This window comes from Cydia strobilella, chromosome 3 (assembly GCF_947568885.1).
Source record: "Cydia strobilella chromosome 3, ilCydStro3.1, whole genome shotgun sequence".
NCBI lineage: Eukaryota > Metazoa > Arthropoda > Insecta > Lepidoptera > Tortricidae > Cydia > Cydia strobilella.
The window spans coordinates 4,268,077-4,292,308 of NC_086043.1; the positions used below are offsets into that span (position 1 = coordinate 4,268,077).

At 36.7% G+C, this 24,232-nt stretch overlaps 2 protein-coding genes across 6 annotated transcripts in view; one reads left to right on the forward strand and one right to left on the reverse strand.

The window, feature by feature from the left end:
- Positions 1–24,232, reverse strand: part of LOC134755685 (5-demethoxyubiquinone hydroxylase, mitochondrial) — a 194,536-nt gene that overhangs the window by 64,803 nt on the left and 105,501 nt on the right. The window lies entirely within an intron of this gene.
- LOC134755641 (kinesin-like protein Klp10A) overlaps positions 1–24,232 on the forward strand; it is a 73,697-nt gene that overhangs the window by 14,463 nt on the left and 35,002 nt on the right. For 3 of the 5 annotated variants that reach the window (XM_063692161.1, XM_063692163.1, XM_063692165.1), the window contains exons 2-3: positions 13,291–13,478; positions 22,417–22,465. In XM_063692161.1, coding sequence (XP_063548231.1) covers positions 13,291–13,478; positions 22,417–22,465 — 237 coding nt within the window. Of the gene's footprint in view, positions 1–13,290; positions 13,479–15,005; positions 15,247–15,662; positions 15,768–22,416; positions 22,466–24,232 lie in introns of those variants that run through there. The other 2 variants (XM_063692160.1, XM_063692162.1) reach the window with 2 other exon arrangements.

The following is a 24,232-nucleotide window of genomic DNA, read 5'->3' on the forward strand; positions in this document are numbered from 1 at the left end:
CACTGCTGAGTGATGTTGATCAGCCTGTCAAATGTGGTTGGTGCAACTGGCCCTTAATATTTAATCAATAGAGATGGTTACATACAACAAATAAATCTTTAAGAAGAGCCTTGAACACCCACGCTCGGTTTAACCATTCGGTAACTCGCAAGTCCACGTCAGCACACCATTACAGACCTATCATGTTTAAAGACACTTGTATCTATTTTAGAATTCTTTTTTTTACATATTTAAGTGTTGTATTAGCATTATGGCAGAGTTTTTTTGGTAAGAGTTACAATACCCTTTCGACGCTACTAGAAAATTCATTTATGTTAGTTGAATATCTAACACTTTCGTATTCTTTTAATATTTGTGCCATTCTCAATCAAAAGGGTACTTATTGTCGGTTGGCAATTAGGCGCTATTTCCATATAGCTTCAATTTGAAATCAACCTTATTGACAAGCGACAATGTGGTACCTTTTGGTTGAAAATGGCACATTTATAGATCTTAAAGCGGGTCCTGTCTGAAGCGTTTGCTACCTGTCCTTTTCGAATATTGACAATTAATTTCCGTTTCATTGATTGGTCTGCAATAAATTTAAAATAAGCTAAGTAAGAGAGAGCTCGAGGAGTTAAATTTTTAAATGGCATCATTTTCAAATCTTTGGCCGCCATTGTCTAAGCGCCTTTGCCTTATGTTTTAACATAAACGTATCTTATAATTGACTCAATACATAGTGAACTTACTAAGGCAGAAAATGGTTATGTTTGTATGAAGAATCTACTGACATACAAATTACAATATAGGCTACTAGTATATCACTTTACCCAGGTTTGTTATGGGTTATTATGGGTAATATGTTAGGGACGTCCATTTTATCCGATACAGCCTTATTTGGTTTGGTATTTTTCGCCTCCACCGACGTCTCTGGTGAGGTCTCTTGAGATTTAGCTCAAACCCCTCCTTCTTTTGTAAGCGAAAACTCGCGTAGTTACTCTGAAAGCGCAATCTAACTATATCCGAAGTGCCGTATGTAATCTACTGCCACGTATAGAGCAGTTCGTCGACACAAGTCGTTATCCTCAATTGACTGAAGCCGTTTGCGCGACCAATTATCGAATTGTTCATCTTTGTCGTTCTATTTAGCGACGTTGAATCACTCCTCGTCTTGTTAGGATGGTTTTATTACCGGTTTTCCCAAGCATGTTACATTAGATAAGATATTTATATAAATAAATATATCATGTGCTGTTAGTTTGTAAACATATAAGATAAAATAAAACAGCTTGGACCGATTCGTTTAAATTCGGTTTGATAATCTTACAAACAGTTAGAATGAGGTTCTAATTGTCGTTAAATTGGAAATGATATATAGCCTGATAAATTGTTATTGGAAACACTGCTTCTAGCGATTGCATTCATATCATAACTCACCTATATCGCAATTCCAGTCTTAACTTACGTACGTGTGTAGATGTATACATTTAGCTTACTGGCAATTTTGGAATTTACCACTCCTCCTAGTAGTGGCTATTCATATGGTAAAATCTATATTAGGTGACTGCCTAATTAAGTGTTTCCAAATCTCACGTTGTGCAATCTTCTAGCTGATTTTGAAACTAAAGTCCACTTTCCATTTTAAATTCAATGATTAACAATGTTGAGTGTTTTGTCAAGTCTGTATATCCGAAGCCAATAAAATAGATCAAACTTATCTGATTTATGTTCTACACCTACGCTACTAAGCCAGTCGCTGTTATAGATTTCCTATAGTGACCAAGGTTATTAATAATTTAGTTGAGCTATCGCATCTAGTAATATATTAGCAACACCTGTTTTGCGGTGCCTATATCTGTGCTCATTCATTAGATTCATCAGATTTTTTTGTGTGCTTAAACACGACACACCACACATCCTTGTTTTTTTACAATTAAGTACCTAGTTACGTTACGATGTATTAGGAATAAACAACTTGGCTACGAATAAATGCTTTCGTGGTTTTGTAGTACGCCTATCAGTAAATAAACAACAAAAATTAAATATACGTAGTAGTAAAAAAGTACTGTCTTAAATCTTAATTCATGTAGTCACTCAAGTGCGAGAGTCCAAAAATTCAATCTCTTTACTTTTTCTTAGATATTTTTATCTTACAAGTTTAAAGCGAGTAGCTTTTGATTACTTACTACGAATGTTTAAATGTACTTACTGGTTAAAAAACACCATTTGTTAAGTACAATGCTATTTAAAATGGGTCATATAAGTTTTATTCCTGAAGTTTCAACTAAACTCAGTCCTAGTTAGTTTTCATTTAGTTTAGACACACCATGTCTGCATAGGGCTGTTATTTCCCGCGCTTACTGAGCTTTTGCCTCAAGCTATCCAGTAGCAGTGATCTCCAATCACGCTTAGTTCTTACGTATCTCGTGTTCACCCTTGCACTGGTTTGTATAGGAAGAGGTGGACATCGAAGCTTTTAGAACTGTCCAGGGTTTTGCAAGCCTCGTGCCGTGGGCGACCGTGGGCGGCCGCATGGTTCCGTCTACATACCAGATCATTATCAAAATGTCTTATAGACTCTCGAGGGACGAACGTTTATATTCCACTTTGACTTTAGTTGGTGGTTGTGATGTCATTCGCTCTCAGTCCTCGAACTGGACTGGCAAAGCTAAATAAATTGGCGTCGTTTGCTACTTTATTTATTAAATTAGCCTTAAGTTTTCTTAGGTTCTGTATGTTCAGCCATGTTGAATTTGGACATTGCAGGCCGAATGTCAAAGTCCAAAACATAGTCAAAATCAATAAGGTACTCAATGGGTCCTTACAGAAAGTTCATCATAACATATGCCCACGCTTAGTAGGCTGTGGCTGGCCAGCAGGTATCATTATTTTTGAATGAATATATCAAATTCCATAAGTTTGATGTCACCGAACTACTTATACGCAGCAGAAACTAGAATATACTCGTCATAATATTGTAAATAGTCTTCTCTGTTATTCGGCAATTCAGCAATTACTTAGTAATGTTTCGTGGTACATACTATGAAATACAGAATGACTTTAGAATCAAAATACAAAAAGTGATTCTAGTAAATAAGGAATCGAATGCTCAGCATGCATTATATTGATATATAATATATTCCAATACTCAAAGCTATAATATAACAAAACATGTTACAAGTCAGTGCAAATAAACAAACGTCATACGGTTAAAATGCAGCGATATGATTTATGATCTAAGGAATTTCTCAGTCGTGTGGGTGCAGTTAATCAATCGAATGTATACTGCCAGGTCAAGTATCACGAACGTATCGCTTCGGCATCTCCGGATAAGAAATGCTCAGAAAGCGTTCATAAATCTATTGGACAGATACTAGACGCCATATTTTTTTCGCGTCACCGAGTGATATCGATGATGCGGTCTTTAATGAGTGTTATTTCGTTTCGTTATTATTGTATTTGCCAATTTTAGCATTTGTAGCTGCAGCGTGAAGTATATGAGGAATTGTTTGATATAGATTTGATAAGGTAAAAAAGAGTCAACATTCTGCAAGTTCATTTTATCATTGATATACCGGATGCGCGTTGAGTTGTGTATGACTTAGAGCTTAGAGAGATGTTATGATTGATCGTTCAGATCTGAGACACAGGGCTCTCAGAATGTTTGGATAGGAGTTATCTAGGTCCGCATCACATTTTCTGTCATGCGTTATTTCCTCTGCAGCATCGTCCGTCCGTTTTAAAGTGAAAGTAAATTGACAGTTTTATTTTTGTAAAAATATTACAAGAAATGAAATTATCTAATGGAAAGTGAATGCGTTTGCATTTAGGTAGTTAAAAAATTTAACGATGCTAATTGCTACCTCATTATCTTTTGATTCTGATAGCAAAATGCTATCTCTTCTTTGATTATAAAGATACGGTGACCTGAATAGTTAATACTGTGCGTCAGGTTTGATTAAATATGTTTTTGCATTTTAATTGATTGACCAAGTAAGGCGACATGGTGTCGGTCCCAAAGACAAACAGACAGCGGAATAAATCCTTATGCATGAATTCTTACGTCGCCTTTCTCGCTTGATGATAGAAAAACACCATAAGCCATAATGTGATCTCTTTAAGGGTGCAAAATTACTTCTTTCAAACTAAATGGATGTCGCGTAAAAATACTGTCATGGTCTTCCATTCTGCGAAGGAAACCAAATAAACACTGGTGAAGAATGAAGGTTTTTATTGTTGGTCCTAACTGTACTCATCTACATCCTATATCTGCATACATTTGTACAGGTTAAAAAGAGACAAAACAAAACACTTTTTCAGTAAGTATCTGATACGGTGATTCGTCAAAGTTTGAATAACGGTAAAAATATCATTAGATTCGACTCGACCAGAAATTTAATATATACGCTAGATGACGCAAATACCACGATTTGTATTGAAACCAAGCGTGCCGACTTTTTCATACAAAATGTACGCATAATGTAATTTTAAAATTACTTATCTGTGATAGGAAATATGTTCTTGCCTTTGGGTGCTCGCAATTTTTGGGCTGTTGCAGTTAATTATCATGCAACGAAGCATTTTTTAAGTTTTCAGTTTTCACGGACGTCCGGCTGCAACAACTGACGCGCGTGGACTGTAAAGAGCGACGTTCAACCTCGACGCTTGGTCGGGGTTCGGACACGCGAAGTAGATGCATTTATTTACGTCTTCTATGGTATATTTATTTCTGTGGACTCGACAGTCTCCTGCAACGTTAACCACGCTACAATCACGGCGCTGCACTCGGCACGCAATGCTCGGTGCGCGGGCGCCGCTCGTCTAGCCGGTTACGGCCGGATCGCTGACTCACAACGACCAACCACACTTTTGTATTATCAAAATAGCTTATGTGCGTTGAAACTAAACTTATCACAAACCTTTTTTTCAATTGAAACGGTTGGACTGCACTGAACCTGGTTTTTACTAAGTTGGAAATATAATTTTCACCTCAGCAGCTCGAACAAGCCTACTTTCGTCACTCCCTGGAGTGAGGAAAGTGCGACTTTCCTCACTCCAGGGAGTGAAACAATGTAGCTTTTTAATTTAGTGAAGGCCATGAACTTCATACTTTTATTACTTTTTTTAATGGTATGGTACGTTACGGTACGGTACGGTACGCTACGCTACGCTACGGCACGGTACGGTACCGTACGGTACGGTACGGTCCGGTCCGGTCCGGTACGGTACGGTCCGGTCCGGTCCCGTCCGGTCCCGTCCCGTATCGTATCGTATCGTACATATTATAATACTTTTTTTTTCTGTTTATTCTGTGTAATTCAAAATACATTTTAACCTTTAATATGTTCTCACTACTGAGGTGAAAAATTATGTGTGCAACACGAGAGCAAAGTTATTTTACATCTCGTGTTTTTGAGTCCCTCGCTACGCTCAAGATTCTACCTTAGAATCACTCGCTTCGCTCGTGATTCAATTATAGAATCTTTCGCTTTCTCGGGACTCAAAATAAACACTCGCAAGAAAAACCAACTTTCCTCTCTTGTTGCACAAATAACTATTTCGTCACACATGACTAGCAAATAGCTGAAAACTGGACTATTTTTCGAAAATGCTTCCTTATTGCTCGACTCCTTTGATGCTATTTGTAGCTCTTCTTTAGCTAAGTGTTTGTTTTTAAATCGGCCCAGCTGTTAACGAGCGTTTTCATCGAAATGTATCTTTTTTCTTCCTTTATTTCAAACTCTTTCAAATCATTCAATGGGATAACGGCCTGACATATAAGATCATTGGCCTCGGCGATGAAATGTCAAACTCATTACGTGACAACATATGCGTTAATTTGTTCAGATTCAGTGTGCGTTTTGATTGACCAGTTACCCTTGGCTTTGTTTCATGTAAGATCGTATCAATTTGTTAAAATTAACCTTAAATGTTTTTTTTTTAACCGTAATTTACTGTTTGAGACTAAAACATACTTTAATAATTTAAGATAAGCTATTACCAAAACAAGAAGATATAGTAAAGGACAATTTTTATTGGATTTGACAGTTTTTCACACTGTGGCTGCCTGCATCTCGGGTATTAAGAGATTATGATTATAATCTTTAGTTGTTGTTACCGAAAAAAGGAAGAAAATACAATAGTAGCGATAGGCATACTAGATATGTAATATGCACTCATTATAAGTACCTTACCTATGTCCCCGACATTATACCTATCTCTTTCAAACATCATGTTTCTGCATTTCTTTTTATACAGGCAGTCGGAAATTCATCCATATGTGACTTTCTGTAAGGAGCTACCGACCGGAACACGAATCACATAATAATAATGTATTAAAGCGCTCGGCAATTGTTTTTTTATGTGGGCCACGGTCGCGGCGTTTTGCGAAATCACTATGCGAGCTGCCTCATTACGGCTGCACCTACTTTTACTTTACACTCTCCTAGCGAACTTTGCCGGGGAAGCCGCGAATGAGATTCAATCATGTTGGACAATTTTACTTATTTGAAAGCAACGAACTGGGCGATGGTCTCGTACATTTCCCATTCCAATGCTTAGAAAATATAAATCTTATTTAATTACAGTAGAACCCGCTGAATATATGATTTTCGGCATAATACGCCGTTTTACGCCGGTCCCTGCAACTTTAGGCCTGTTTTCATACATTTTTTCACGGTTAATGCGACTCGCGTCCCGATTAATACGCCATCTTAAATTATATTATTATTATATATAGCCGGTCAAACAACTTTGTCAGTAGGAAAAGGCGCAAAATTCAAGTTTTCTATGGGACGATTACCCTTCGCGCCAATTTTTTTTTAATTTGCCGCTATTTTCCACTATCTGAAATGGCTTCACAGACTTTATTACATCGTCGTACAATGTTACCAACTTATGTATGCGGGTGAAAAAAATAAGGACTAACTAGGTCGTACTAATATTACGCAAGGGGACGCGATTCTGGCGCCGCATTCCGCCTGTCCAGATAAGTTTGTAGCCCTGAAGCTCATGAACAGGAGGAAAGACGTCCAATTTTGTCAAATTCTCAGGCCGCCTGAGTCAGGCGTCGCGAAGACGCGATCCTAAATTAAATTATATTGAAAATTTTGTTATAGCAAATGCATCCAAATACTTTGAGTAAAACGGAAATTATTGTTATTTAATACCGACATAAACAGATTTTATTTATCTCACAAAATACTACAATTATGTAGGTAAAATTATTTTAAGAACCCTATTGTTGATTTACCTATAATCTTTGTTGTGTCTTCCATTCTAAATAAACAAATGACATGAAATAGTACTAGCTTTTTTTTTTCATGTTAATATGATTTCCCGTTTAAGACGCTTTTTTGGTAGTCTCCTCAGAATCGTCTTAATAAGCGGGTTCTACTGTATAAACTTTCATTCACTTTGTAGTTTGATCTTGTCCTCAGGGGATTTTTATTTATTAAGTAGTTTATTTTTGAGGAACATTTTGTAGACTCAATACTTCGAATAAACTACGTGTAGAATCTAAAAACATGTCCAGTATAGCATCGCCGAAATTCACATACAGATACTCGGAAACCTGTAATGGTTCTTTAACCATGAAATAAAACTATGAAAACGGATTATATCGCGTATATTGAATTTATAATACATTCTGACGTTTCGAACCCTTTACAGCGTTCGTGGTCAACGTTTGACCCGTTTTCATAGTTTTATTTCTTTAACCATATTAGGGTTGTGCTTTGTATGGAAAGCAACATTGGCCTAAGTCGGCATTTCACGAATTTGACCTTCGTCCTAGCCTTATATCTTAGTGACATTTCTGACCCTTATGTCACCCGGAGTATAACTGAACCTTCTAATCTTCAAGCTATAGACATTTTGTGAGAATAAATCTGTCTACTGTTTATTTTCACTTAAACTTTGAATTAATTATGAATTTTCTATTTAAGCCATTAAGCATTCGGCTTCAAATGAAACTTTATTATGTAATGATTGCTCTATAAAGGCAAGTATATATTTATATCATTCAAAGTTGTGATAGGTGTGCGATGTAACTCATACCGTAACTCCGCGTAAACGCAAAGGTATAGTTAAGTTGATGTTGATGCATTGCAACTAGTAATCGTTGTTCTCTCACTGTGATGCCGTGGGAACAGCGATGCGAACTAGTTTTCTTTTCTTTTATTCACCGACTAATCGATAGATGTCTCGCACTTCTTGCACTTGCTTAATAACATCATCAACATAGCTATATGCTTTCAACGAGCCGACTATCCGTCCGTACGCATTAACATATATGCTGTGTACTCATGGAAATTAGGTCATCATTACTATAAATAGTGTAGACACTTGTTTCTGCAATATATTTCGCCAAGCCTGCTAACTATTTGTGTTATGGACAACGGTTTTAAAGCTGTAACTAGCACACAACATACAAAAAATGTAATTGAGCTTGATGGCCTACACTTTGAACTAGTGAGTTATAATTATGTACTAGCAAATTGCACCTTCGATGTAGGTGAGCGTGGAGAGAGTATGGATATGCATAGTGTTAATAGCACCTCGCCATCCCGGCACCTTGCATGAGCCTATGAGCTCACGAGGAAACGCAGCCAAATTATAATTAGCTCACTGCGATGCGTTAACAGGTCAATGACACGCACAGCACGCGACCAAATGAAACTGTAACAGGCTCAACAATAAGCCAATATATTGTGATCCTCGGTTGTTTGAAGGCTGTCAAGTTGTTAAAGCTCACGTTAATCTGGTAGACATGGTTACATATTGGCAGTTGGCCATGTATTGGTTGTCACCGATAAACTGTGCTTATTGCTCGGATTAACCCTCAAGATAAGTTTTATGCCCGGATATTTACGTAATTCTAGTATTTTGCGTCTATTTTTAACACGAAGAACATTGGAATTAATGTTTAATCATTCAGATTTCACTTCTGACCTCCAAAAGTTTCATGAAAAGATTTATTTTAGAAGGCGGTATTGATTACCTACTCTAATTTCAAAGTTGTTATCTAAAGTCATGACTACGTGCCGGCTCTGTTTTTAGTTTAGTTGGGCGCTTGTCAACAACTGAACTACTTTCATAGTTTTTGGTTATTGAACCAGCCAAACAACTTCTTTATTGTGTTGATTAGCTGTCACGACTCTATTCGGAGTGCCTTTTAGAACGTTGAGCGTACCTTTTTTACATGTTCTGCCTTCGCTTTTTGCTCGTTTTAGGCAGTTCGATACACTTTCGTTGGGTCGGTCACGGAGCGTAACCATGGCAACTATGTATTCGATAGCTGCAAAGCAGTATCTACCTACCACGTACACAGTGGGTCTACAATGTATGCACATTGCACACATGGTTACAATGTTGTGAAGTCTAAAGTGTGACGCCCGCTTAAATTAGACTGACGTAGATGAGTTTCCTTTTGAAGCTGTGCTAATTGTGTACATCCGCTGGGAAGGACCTGCCTCTGGATTGACATTTGAGGCTCGTTATAAATTCTATGCATATTTAACAAGTCAACCCTTTTCATAATGATGGTTTTGAGCGAAGAATTAAAAGTTCTAACAATGGCAGAGCACCCTGAGGAACTCCTAATTATAACGGGCGAGGGCAAGGTCGCCGACCTTCCGCACGGTCGGGTTAGCGTGCGTATATCTCGGTTTCTCGAGACAATTGGGGTTTTTGGAGGGGGACACGTAGGGAAAGGTTAAATTTACGAACTCTCAATAAAACGTGAGCAGTTTCGTGAGCCCTAAAAATAATGTTGAGTCAAGATCTAGGGCAGATATCCATTAGGAACTGTAATCAGATAACGATATTTGTTAGCGTAACCCCTTATTTTGAAACAGAAAACAAGATGATGTTTGAAAAATTATGTGTGTAATTTTCCAATAAACCTAGAAATGTAAGTTTTTGGATGCTGTAAGCTGCATTTATTTTCTCTTGTGTAATAACTAGAGCCAATATTCACCAAAAGCGCAGAAAAGTTGAACTTTCAAATAACGTAAAAGGCAGAGGTGATATTGCCGTGAGTCACTGAAAGCGTGCCGCTGCTTGAAATGGATGCCTTTTGACGCGCACAATGATGGGAACCTTTCGTATTCATACGGTAGCCGAACAGTAACGCATTAATCTTAGTCAAAGGCCAGCTATTTTGTATGACATGTAGGTTATTGGAAAAATTTGCTTTTGGAATGTTTTGTATAAATGTCTCAATCACTAATTATGGTGTAGTTACCTAGTACCTACATTCATTAACAGGAAAGCTGGATAGAAGGATAAGTAGCTGTGGTTGATATACATCGAATTGTTTCGAGATATTTTCAATAATTTATATAGCAAAATGGGAACTACGTTTAGATGGAAATTCGACGTCCATTTTCGTCTTAATACTAGTTTTTAACGCTACCAGTAGCTGTACCTAATCTTGTAAAGCTATAGGATATGCTGGGTGCTGATTGTCGATCAACAACCAACAAGAACAACATACTTAACCTCGACTCTGAGTCTGACGCGACAGACAGACAGTAGAGTCTTAGTAATAGGGTCCCGTCTTTACCCTTTGGGTGTGGAGCCCTAAAGAATGACTTCATATGTTTCTAGTTCATACTTTCGTAGTTTACCTTACGAGCATGAAAACGTGGGGCAACTGGGGAAGTAGCATTAATCTTGTGTATGTGTAGTGTAATTTATGTTTTCTTTTCTAACGAACGTTTTGTTACATTGCAGCCGAAAGTACCGTAAAAACGAATGAAAAGTGAAATGTATCGCGATATGGTTTTGTGTTGCATATCTAATAGAGATTTGCGTATGTGCCAGGCTCCTATTGTGATAAGGTCGTACGCCCCAACTAGCGCATTATCCCAACAACAATACGCGAGAAAGCACCGTGTCATCCCAATCGTTCTCGCTTTCACGATGCTCGAATAATATAATATTCGCTTGTGTACCTACTTATACCTATTTCTACTAATTCAGAAGTAGGTAGCCTGTTTTCTACAAAAAAGCGAAGTGGAGAGAACTAGAAACGAGTGTTCTATGTTCGAGATAGCATTTATTTGTTGCCTAAAATAATGTCGAGAGCTATTTCTTTGTTACCTATCACCTCAACTCCACAGTACCGTCCTGAATGTGAAACATTTTACGAGTACGTTTTTCTTCCCGAGGTAGAAAGATTTTCATAATTCGTAGCCACCACACCCACAGTAACCACAGTTTTATGTTTCGAGTATACCTCGAACCTCGACCTTAACTATAATTTACCCCGTAATTATGTTAGGTGTAACTTTTTTGACGCTAAAAGCGGAATTTTTATTGCCTCCGACACGTAAAAAAGTCTAATATATAGACATCTTTCACATTTATTATATTATAATATTTCACTAAATTCTGGCAACCTTAATAATGGATCATTAATCACTGAACACGGTCAAGAATTCTCAGGAAACGATTGAGCTCTGCGCAACACGATTAGTTGATATAACTGAATATGTTTTCAATTTTCTGCCAATGTATGATGAAATAGGGACAGAGGCAGGCATCCTCTTGAACTTTACGATCGATTTGCGGTTTAACGACTAATAAATGACTTCTGTTGCTTCTAAAAAGCTCAAGATCTGTGCCAAACTTGCAGTGTGCATGTATATTTGGCAAATTTTGATACTTTAACGAATCGCTATATATATAAAAAAGTCATTTGGTTGCTGCCATGGACAATATCGGCAAACAGATGTCCCAATATTTAAATACATTTATGTACCTTTCTTAAATTGCAATGTTCTCTTTAATAAAAGTACCTATACCTAAAGCCTATAAGCGGCAAGCTGTTATTTTTAGAATTAAAACAGTCTGGCTCCATTTAATATCAACACCTAAACTTTTCCCCGCATCCCTACTCCTGCCTTGCTGTCTAAACACATTTACTTAATGCGTCTAGCCGATCTCACTCCAGCCACCTCCGTAGAGACGTCAAGCGGTATATCCCAGTCTTTGTTTTTGGCTGTCCATATACCCTGGAGTTTCCTTTTGGCTTTGCACTGCACATGTTTGAATAGATTAGCTGTTTAAGCTTGGGCTTAGTCGCTGCTTGCGGTCAGGACATGACATAATATAAAAATATATGGCACACTCCAAAGTTTGATGTATAAGCATATTATTAGGATTAGGAACTACACACAGGGTATTTATTAAATCTAGCGGAAGCGAACTTCTTACCAGCCAACACGGTTTATGTCTTCACTTGGGTGGCTGATATTTTATACCTAACACACGCACACTTACGTTTCTACACTCGGCTATTATTGGTCATTCCGGCAAATTCAACCTCTTGTTAACTATAACTCACATTTGTCATAGTAGATTCATTATGTATAAATTAAACACGAAAATGATACGATGACACGAATATATTATATTATTTAAAAGTAAACTATTTGGCACGTCATACAGAATATGCGTCTAGCCGATGTCATAAGAAGAGACCATTTCTCACTTCGCCAGTGCATAGAAAAAAATAAACGGTATCTCTAATCTTTGCCTTTGTTTTAACCCGTCCGCGGGCCATTTAATCTCTCGTTGCCTTTAGCATACATTTGAATAGGTTGGCACAAAAGCTGGGTTTCATCGCTTCATGCAGTGACATAGATTATACTGAAAACTGTTTGTGCACAAAATTGCATAAATTTACTTCCATGCTAAACCTTTTATTATATCATATATTTGGCACTGCTCTCCGTACCTTTAGCGTCAGTTTAAATGTAATAATGTATTGTTTGTATTGGTGACATATGAGTAGATTCTACGTGGGTGTTGTTAGTGTAATGCTTGTATTGCAGTATTGTGCTCGATGTACCTAACAGCTGTGTAAATGAGGTTTAGAGTTAACCGCAGATACTGTTGTTACCATAGTGTCGATATTCCATGTATGTTGAAATACCTATACATTGAGAATAGCTGAGGATACCTTACGGTTATTAATAATAAAATTTTCAATTTTTAATACAAATAACTCCAACCATGGATTCATGGAACCCGTTTCACAGAAACGTAATAACGCAGCTAATATCTTTGTTATTTTACCTTTATTTTGACTTATGACAGTGTTTCATAGTGGTCAAAAATGATGGTCTTACCAATGTTTTTTTAATTAAAGTTGCTAAGTTATGTTATCTTCTTTTCTTCTTATTCTTCCCCTTACGAGCTTGATCAAAATTTCTGTTTCCTGATTCCACCAAGTCCATTTGTAATTGTTTTTATTCATCTTCATCTCTGTTCTAACCACATGATAACTGTGAATTCCAGGCCGCATTCACTCCGCCATTGTGTCTGGCGTCAGCATGGAGACGCGCTCGGTCACCGTGGAGTGGTACGAGCGCGGCGAAACCAAGGGCAAGGAGGTGGAGATCGATGCCATCCTCGCGCTCAACCCGGAGCTGGCCGGCTCGAGGCACACGCCGCATCTACAGCCTATGCCTAATAAAATTACACGGGTAAGCTATTTGGAGCTTATGCTCTCCTGGTACTTTTACTAAGAAAATTTAAAGCCAAAAGCCAGTGTGACGCACGTTACGCATGTATGCAAACTACCCTGACCCCAGAAAATTGTACAGAGCGACAACTATATACTCCTGTAAAAGGACCGATCTTTTAAGAAGAAACAAATGCGTCACAAAGGATTTCCGCTTCTTTGCTAAGAGTAACTAATGTTTCAAGAAAGATTGCATTTTTCGTATGTTTCATAAAATTAGGACATCTACTATAAAACGTGTGCAAAACCTCTGTGATTAACTCATTTTTATTGCTATAGTCTCATTAAAAATTAATAAGTTCTGATTATTAATTTTAAAATATTATTTGTGCTCTATTTGTAAAGTATGTATTAGCATATTAGTCATATTACACACGTGCAGGGATGCCGGATGGACCCTGATCCGTAAAATTGAGGCAGGTCTTTGTACCACTCAACCGTGTCGCAGCTCAGTCAATGACCACGCTCGCTCGCTTGCCGAACTACTCGCCTACTCTTAACGCTTACCATCTCAACTTCGCGCGAGTAATTTCATCTACTAATCATAACTACCAAACCCTCGAAATATTTATTAACGTAGGAGTTATATCATCTTATGATGATGCATTTATATGTATAGGGCTGTGCAGATGATGAAACGATGGAAGCAACCTTACTTTCTTCAATTTGCAGTTTATGGTAGACTGATTGCTTCATATACTAGAGTATTAAGTAAACTAGTAGTACCTATTAGTAATGTTGCATCTTTTAATAAAGCATATGCTAATATGAGTAATTATGTAGTATTGTTTATATTCATGGGTATTATTATCAGATAATTGGCATATTTACATTTTTGGAGTAATCGATGGTAACCCACATTAGTGGGTGAACCATGAATCCACCATGGATATCGATTAGCTGGCCGCTTCAGCGCGTACCAACCCGCGATCACTCGCATTGTTTGCCCACAAGCACGCTGCTATTCGACGCACAGTCCTTCGCCTCAACCCGGGACAGCATAATGTGCCTTCCACGTTTGCTACCCTAGTACATAGTACTTCAAAATTCCAAAAAATATTAAGTTAATTACCCGATTACAAGTGAAATTCGCTCATCAATGCACGGAACCTAGTATTACGACTGTCATAGAAACTCAAGAACAATGTAGATATGTTCTCATACATCATCAGCTGGCAGGTGATCATCTTATTGCAGTGCGACAACTTTTTGCTTATTAGTTATTTATTGCACACAACATATCATCCTATATTATATTGCAAAAAGTTAACGCAATTGTAACTTAGATAGTTTTTAAAGTTACCACTGTTGCTAAGGCAACGCGCACGCCTTTCAAACCGCATTTCACAACAGGTAGTGCAACGTAGATTTTACACGTGATGCGTTATTATTTAAAAATAAATTGTTTATCAATATCACTGTGTGTTATATATATTAGGCAGCTCGTAAAATATTCACGTGATGTCTGTATGTACACCGAAACACTTACAAGTAGCGGCTGTCGATGTTTACCACAACAATGCATTAGTCGCGTGCCGGCCGTCGGTCAGATGATTGATTCCCGACCTTTCGACTTGTACGGCTGTCTGACGCACGGCTCGATCGCATCGATTTTCTATCGCCCTATTAGTAGAACAGTTTCACTTTCCATCCGGACTGGAACGTTAGGGACGCCAGTGTTCCGCAGATTCGATACGATGACCATGTCAGACGACGCCACGGATAAACCTGTAAGTTTTACTCTCGATCGGAGTTCGATCGGTCTCGTGAAAGCCTAGATTAGATTAGGCTCGCAAAAAAGTATCGCTAAAGAATTACGCACGATCGACTGGGCACTTTCGCTGTTCCGTTTTGTCTGTGTCTCTTTTCTCCATCTCCCGCTGTGAGCCAAATGTTATGTCTAGATCAAAAAATTAACGAGCAGCGTATGTCTACAGGATAGTTTCTGTGCAACATGCGCTGAGAATTGCTTCACAAGTGGTTTTTCCAAGGAAAGGCAGCGGGAGAAGAAAAGCGTGAGAGACAAGAACAATGCGAGTACGTAGATCTTTCCCCTCTCGATCCTGCCGCGGTTGCTATTAAACACCCATCTGTGGATGTACTCTTACGATCGTTCGGACTCCAATCCTCTGACTGATGCTTGAAGGAGGCATCGGGCTCCTCGTCGGACGACGGCGGGTTCCTGGCGGGCGCGGAAGGCGAGGGCGCCGGTGACTCCGGCCACACGCTGCCCGTGCGCAACTCACGGACGGTACGACGAGCACGGGCTCCGGACGAGAACCGCCTATGTCGTGAATTATCGTATCTCTTGCTTACAATATTTGCATACAATATTCAATACATTTCATAAATACGGACTACAATGAATTCAATCAATCTTCCAAACACCGCAATGTAACGAGTATCGCATGCAAGTTCTTGAACCGTATTAATGATCCATTTGAAAAAGTCAGGGCCCTTTACACTTTGGTGTTTTTGACTGGTAATTTATACCCACGATATCGATCATGTTGTCAAAAATTCCACCTTTAAAAGCCAGCACTGAGTTACATTGCCGTTCAATATTTTGCAATTTGCATTATTTCGTAGTCTTTCAATACTGATCCGATGATATTTAGTTAGGTCATAAGTTCTGTCACAAAGGTTTTGACTGATAAAATGTAATACAAAGCCTTTAATAAAAAAAGTAAGACATGATTTGAAAGCTTGTATTATACTGATCAAAACGTAATATAATCAGGTTCGTAATATAATTTTGATCGCGACTTTCTTTACTACTTGTTTACTTTGGGATTGTCTTTAGACAAAAATACGCGGATGTATTGTGAAAATATACTCCACAAAGGGAGTAAAAATCAGTGTCACATTAATAAAATAGGTACAATTGTTTATTTATATGAAACTACTTTATAAGAACGTTATTTTATCAGCATTTAGTTCTCCAACAAGTCTGTATTTCAGCTTTGCCCTTCAAAGTTAGGGTACTTTTCAGCAACACGCTTATTTTTCACTGCCATCCAAGTCCATCGAGTAAGTTTGGTAAAACATGAACAGTTGCAATCTTCCCAGTTTAATACACTTAAATTATATATCTAAAGAAAGATAAAAGACCCAGCTTTTGTTTTATGTAAGATACAATCATTTAAAAAAATAGGGATCAAAATCACAAAAAAAGACCGCGTATTATTTGCATGTTTTTTTTTATTAAAAAAATCTGAATATTGCATAGACTTATGTAAAACTGGGACAGCAAATTAGTAATTCAGCATTAAATAAGCTTTCAACCCATATATATGGTAGGAAACAGAGGCTCAGCTCGAACAGTGGCTCAATCGCCCAAATAACGCCTCTATCATGTTGGAATTAGGTTGAGTGAGCCACTCTACCCGGCTATTTTTTCCGAGCCACTGTTTCCTATCCTACCCTACCTATAACATTTTTATCAGTAATAATCTTTGTGACACAATTTATAACCTGACTAAGTAATCACAGAATATCGCTATTTCCTCTTATATAAATAAAAAAAATATCCCAAAAATTTTAGAGATACGAAAGTTCATGCCATCACGAAGGTTTCTCTCACTCGATCCGAAAACTGTTTCTACACACTGTTTTATCTTTACGTTGCTCCACGATTTATGATTTGCACACCAAGTGAACAGCTTGTTTTGGTTTCTGATCGATTGTGTTATTGTCATGTTGGCCACACAATGCAACCGCCCTGCCGTGACAAAAACTCAATTGGTTGTTCCGTAGTTGTATTGTGAATATTTCAGGCAATTATAATTTATATTACACTTTGGTATCACCATTAAAGGTTAACTTGTAACAATTTTGTTTACAATTGCACTTCTTTAATGGCATGACATCATGTCGGCGCTGATTCATCTTCCCACACCAATTCCAAAACGAATGTTTCTTCAAAAACGTATAATCACTGACGTACTCGTGTAAATATTGTACATTTCTTAGTAATACATTTTAGTTGGAGGAATAATGGCACAGTCACAATATAACAGATCACGTAAATACATAATATGGTTGCATTTAGGGGACTTATTATTTATATTCTTCCACAAATCTTCTGAAAGGAACCACGAAGTCTTTAAGGTGGAAGGTGTGCATGTAAGATTAAGAATGGTACGCACAAAAGTCTTCACCAATGGAAATTGTACTTTATACTTTTCTTTTTCAGCATTTTTTAGGGTTCCTTACCCAAAGGGTAAAAACGGGACCCTATTACTAAGACTCCGCTGTCCGTCTGTCCGTCCGTCTGTCCGTCTTGTCTGTCTGTCACCAGGCTGTATCTCATGAACCGTGATAGCTAGACAGTTGAAATTTTCACAGATGATGTATTTCTGTTGCCGCTATAACAACAAATACTAAAAACAGAATAATATAAATATTTAAATGGGGCTCCCATACAACAAACGTGATTTTTTTTGCTGTTTTTTTCCGTAATGGTACGGAACCCTTCGTGCGCGAGTCCGACTCGCACTTGGCCGGTTTTTTTTATCAGTGTGCAGCCGTTCTTGACGTTAGGGCGTGTCTAGTAATTAAGTATACGATAAATGATGCTAACTTGTTAATACCCTAATGCGATTCATACTAGATAATGGACTATGAAACAAAGCCAATATATTAGCTCAAAGTGATTAGCTTTCTTCAGTGTACCGTCATTTTCAATATGCTTTTTAGTGTTTTTAATTAATTAAATATTTTGAACTATCTAATCTCGTAGTTATTCCCCAATTTTTATGTAGACGATAGGTAGAAAGTAACGTAAAATTGTAGTAGAAGTATGACATTTCTTAATACAATATATTATTATTATATCCGACGTAACTTTAAATGTAAATAATTATATATACTTATTAGTTTTTAAGCATGAAGGGGGGTGTAGTTAGAAAATGTCAATTTATCGATTGATAGTTCGTTTTATTTTTCCTTTAAAAAAGATGAACAATCTGTGTCTTTTTATTGAAAAATAAGGAAAAACGCTTTTAAAAAAATAGTTTATATTACTTATGAAAGCAAAAGAATGTAAAAGATCGCATATGAATTATAGCTGTAACATATTTGCTGTGATTTATTTTTCAAAAGTGATCTTTAATAAAAAGACCCGTCAAGATCGCTTACCCTCTTTCTAATGCTAAAAAAACGAACTATAAGGCTTGAGCATTCTAGGCCCCAGCTTATTGTGTTATTAATTTTTTTTGTTATTCGAAATTCTAATGTGTTGTCCCAATAATAAAGTAAGTAACTAGATCACTCATGTGCCGATGCCGACTGCAAGTTTCCAAAATTATGAAAATTTTCACAAGGAAATCTCGGAAAACTTGCAAATTTTGTATGGGAAACTAAGTTTCTGTCAGTTTTTATACCTGTTATGACATTTCGTCGGAGATAGTGTAAATCCGCTTAAAAATACAAATCTACACAATAACAAATATTACAGGCGAAGCTTACAGCATTGTAACTTTATTATTTTAGAGCCAACTTTTTCCCTTTTTACCTGATAAACGCTTGTAGAACACACGATTCAATACTTTCTGTGTAAAAAAAGGAAAAAATAGCCTTCAAAATAATATAGTTACAACGTTTTAAGTTTCTCCTGTAAAGTTTGCTGTTTTGTAGATACGCAATATTTACACATCTCTAAAGCGTCATATAACAGTCCATTCATATATAACAGAACCCACGGAATTGGTAGCGATATATCATGCAATGCTACGTCTAATGAACACTCCATATTGGTCCCTCGTTTGGCACGGGCTCAAAACATCCTCGATTTATGAATGTCGACGCCATCTGAAAGGAGACCGGCTGTTGTTAGCTGGGAAAACATTCCTAATTGAATTGTAATTGAAATAATATCCCAGGATTTCGGACGTATTTGGTTTACTAGCTTTTTCCTCAATGAGACCTATGTTGTGTTATTTTACAATAACCTAAAAGGATACAAAGCATAACAAATGTCAAAGATACACAATCACTACTTGTGGAAACGTTAACTGTATTAAGGTACCTTCCAAAATGGTTTTACTTAAAAAAATAAAAATACGATTGTGTTCTTTATGTTTACGACTAGCGCCATCTATGTTTTTCTTGAGAAACTAAACAGCAAACCGTCAGCAAAAAAACTTTTTCGATTCATGTATTTTTTATTGAACAATTCTTGATCTTTCTTTTATTTAAAAATATTAACACACTAACGAATAAATCCGATCCGGCCAGTCAGTGGTCAGTTTTTTTTAAAGTTGTGCTCGTGGTTTGATTTAGCTTTTATTTAATACAGTTCTCAATTCTGTCTTAAGGGATACGGAATCTAATGTAACGTCACAGAATTGATTTCATCGCCTGATTCGTTGTAAAAAATCGTTCCCCTGAAGCCCAAGGGGCTGAGCATTATTAGGTTTCCTGGCGGGAAGTAAATTGCTCCTAATGGGATCGCAATTCTCTCGACAATTACATTTCAGGAATCGTTTGCGTAATTGCCTATAATAAGACGAATGTACTTGCGATTTGTCTGTAGTACTAAGTTTTTCAAACTAGTTAACTAGCTTAAACGTTATTAGAAATTCGTAAAGTGATTTACCATCGAATATAAAGTTCCGAATAACTGGAAATAACTAACTGACTACAGGGTGTTAATATGAACTCATACATATTTGCCATACATCATAATGTATGTGTGTTGTTTTGTGCAATAAAGTGTTTACTACTACTACTATGTATGATGAATGGCAAATATGTATGAGTTCATATTAACACCCTGTGATCATCAAGTAACCTCATTTATAACTTGGAAGGGAAAACGAAGGATTCCCATTTCACCCAGGTGATTGAGTAGAGGAGGAAATTACTAGCGCATCCTGCAGTTGGCCTAGATGCATTCGTAATACGGTTCGCAAACCTACGTCTTACACAAACTTGTTGGAATTCAACTGTATAGAAGCGTTTGTGGTAACTGTACTTAATTGCACTGGTATTGTTTTATGCCCTTTTGTCCTGCTGCAACGCACACAGTTTGTACAGAATTTTACACCATTTCTGTTTCATTTTTATTAGGGTATTTTCGTTATAATTTTATTTCTTTGTTAGTGTAAGTAGTAATTAGTATTTTTTTCTCTGATGTGTTTGTAAATTTATATTGTGTGTAATTGCAGCTGCACAAATAAATCATTTATCTATCTATCTTATGCTGTCATTGTACCGAATGGTTTTATATTAAAACGTAGATAAGAAGCGTGAAATGAAAGCGTGAATCAACTCAAAATCTAATATAAATAAAATCGAATTTTATAAATGTTTTTTTTTGCTGACGTTGTTTATCAATAAATTTGGTTTTACTATTTATTTTGTAGCAAACTGATTATCAATTTATTATAGACGAATTTAAACGTAGTTAACAAGCGTAAAATTAAACACAGTAAAAAACACCGATAACTGTTCCTTTTCTGACAGTTCTCTCCGTACTGACGGACCGTTCGTTTGTTAACAGATCATTGTACTTTAATGTATGGTGTTCTCAGTCAAATTTAAACCTAGTTAACAAGCGTAAAATGAAACGTTATTATACAAATTAAACGTGCAAATTAACCCTAATAACCCAATAACGCATCTGGTCAGGAATTAGCGTGGTCAATGTTAATTCTGACCGACCGATCGCTAAGTGGGTAGCTGACTAGTCGCTACCGATTATAATCTAATTTGGGACGGGACAATTATTGTCTAGTAGACGTTGAATAAAACTGGCGTTCATAATCGAATTAACAACAACTGCTTTTGTATTTGTATGAGCTATAACTTGGCTTATCATTCTTTCTTTGAATTAGCAAATTATAGGTATTGCGGCTTTTACATTTTCTAAACACGGAAATTGCACAGAATTATGCAGGATATCCTATTTTTGATCAATATACATATATTCTTCTATATTAAATTCTTCTGATACTAAGTTGACCTTCCAGAAAATTAACAGAGTGCATGACGGACAACTGACATGCGCTTTGCACGCGATTTCTTAGATGCAAAAGTTAAAACTCCTTTGTTCTTTGAATATCGAGTTACTGTAGTCAGAAATAATCAAAAGTGAAGAAGATAATAATATTCAAAACGATAACCAAATTAACCGAGTAAATACGTTGAATTGTTTGTTATTAATTGAACGGGCAGGGACAAATCCCGTTTACCATTTATTATATACAGAGTTTGCCATATAAAAAGGATATTATGTTTGTAACCACTGAAGATTTTCCCTGCCCGTATCTGTTTAGATTCCATAATATCCCTTTTGTGGTATCCAAAAGGAGACAGAAAAAGAAAGGTGTTGAGGACCTATCTTCTTGATAGCAGGCTACTTTGTCTTCATATGCTAACATTAAACAGCTTCATATGTTTCAGCGCCCTCTTTGTTATTACATTACAAATTACGTAACATTTAGAAAAAAATGCTTATTACTGTAGCATGCCCGCATACGGTCGCGCGCGGAGCTTGAACAATTTCGAAAGTGTAACTTATGTAGTGTAACGTGTTTCAGTTAATTTATTCGTTTTTCCTTCCCGATGGTACCCAGCTTTTTAAAAAACTGCTTCGAAATGTTAGTAGCGATTAGCGATGTGAAGTGTTTATAGATTGAAGTGAACTCGTGGCTAATTTCAGACGCGATGCTAGTCTTTAGTCTGAACTTGGCCACGATTTGTTTGGAAGTGTTTTAGTCAATTTGTTAGTCCGTCGATTTTTATAATTTATTTGTAAATATTTTACTTTCTATCTTTTACTTCTTATCGTATCTTGAGTAAGATAGTCTCTGCTGTGTTCTGTTTTAAGTTGCTTTTTGTGTAATCTATAAGTGGTATTTGTGTTTTGTTTTATTCACATGATTTTTCTGTTTTAGGACATGACTCGACAATCCATTCACCAATCCATCCCAGTGCCCACGAAAGGTAAGTTTATATGCATATTTTAATAAGATAGTTCCTGCATTTCACGACAAATGAGACGCAAGTGCTGTACGAGACATATTGCTATTTATAACTAAGTATTGCAGCTGTAAACGATCTCTAAGCCAACACTAGAATGATAGTAAACACTAGAATTATGTACACGATGTAAAATTGACTTATTTTTAATAGTACCGACGTAAAAAATCAATAGTTCAAGCTAATTTTGTATTTGCAATGACAAAATGTGGCAATGTCATCATTAATATCAAATTTCCATGAAAATGTGACGTTTTTAATAGCATTCCCTAACTTTGTTATATTCAAATCGGTGCAAAGTTATCTTAGATGGATTCTAAAAGGCACTTTCTGCAAGGTCAATTTTTATTTTTACTTTCTTATGCATATTTCTTTAGATATGTTCGTCGTATTATTTTTAGCAGTAGCAAAGATTCCGTTTGTTGTCCATGAATCATACCTGTGTCCTATGCGGTCGTCCTTAATATAGCACAAAGATTATCCTAATGTGGAGCTCGTAACGGTTTGCGTCTCACAAGATATTAAACTCACTTTATTGTTTGCTTTGTAAAATGAAAATGACACACGGGCTTTATGTAAATGTGCTGAGATTAAGCAGAATCTTGACTCAACGATTGGTAATTTTTTATTTAGCCATTCGTTGTCTTTGTGTTGTCTTCTCGTAACCGACCTTACGAAGGCATCAATCCTCTGATAGTTATAGTACATTGTGCAACATGGGGCTTAAGTTAAATATTGCAAACGAGAGTATAGTTAAATCGCGACGGTTTGCCGGAGCGATTTATAGACTCGAGTGCAATATTATTACGCCCCGAGTTACACACAATGTTTTTCATCACACTTTTCGATACAAAAATGAAGTACCAAAACAAAAAAACTGTTAATTACAATACTAGAAACTTCATAATTCCCTAGGGAAAACGCTTTTTCACATTTACTGAGCGAGTGTGATGAAAAATAATTTGTTGAAGTAGGTGTCACATTATACTTTTGAATGAAACTATGTCATCGAGTACTATGACTTGTAATCTAGATCCCAATTCATACATATGTACTTCCGAACATAATAGCCCATCAGTATTATGACACGGTATAAAAGTAGCCGTAAAATGGACACCGTGGTCGTTAAGGCTCGCCTTATCGGAAGACATTGATCTGTATTGATCAAACAGTACGAATGACCCACATCTCGGGTCAACGCACTTGTATCACCTGTGTATAGTTACTGACACTGAATTAATAAAATTTGGTGGATTATGGAATATGTAATAGCTTTCGCTTCTTGATATGCTGCTGGATGTATTTCGTTGTCTGTTTAAGATTTGATCACTACACAAAAATGGCCGTGTATCATTTTTGTGTAGCTTATTTTACAATTTCTAATCAAAGCAGGATCTAATTAATTAGTGTTATAAGTTAATGGAAAGAAAAAAACTGTAGGCGGAATTGAGCTGTGTAAAACCTCAAATGGCGATCAAATGGAGTCATAAATTCATAATAGAGCACAAAATGTGTAGACTCTTTAACCTATTAACAGTTCAAAATTCAAATATGCTTATGCTTCAGTTTTAATGAAAAAGTTTCAAAGTAATGTACGGCGAGCTGCAAAATTAGACCGTTATTAATTAATTCACCCATAAAGTGGCCATGCAATTTAGCGCCTGGTTGTACCTGTACATTTCCAAAATTCATTAGTGCCTAAAGTACGAATACTAAATAATCTAGGTCAAG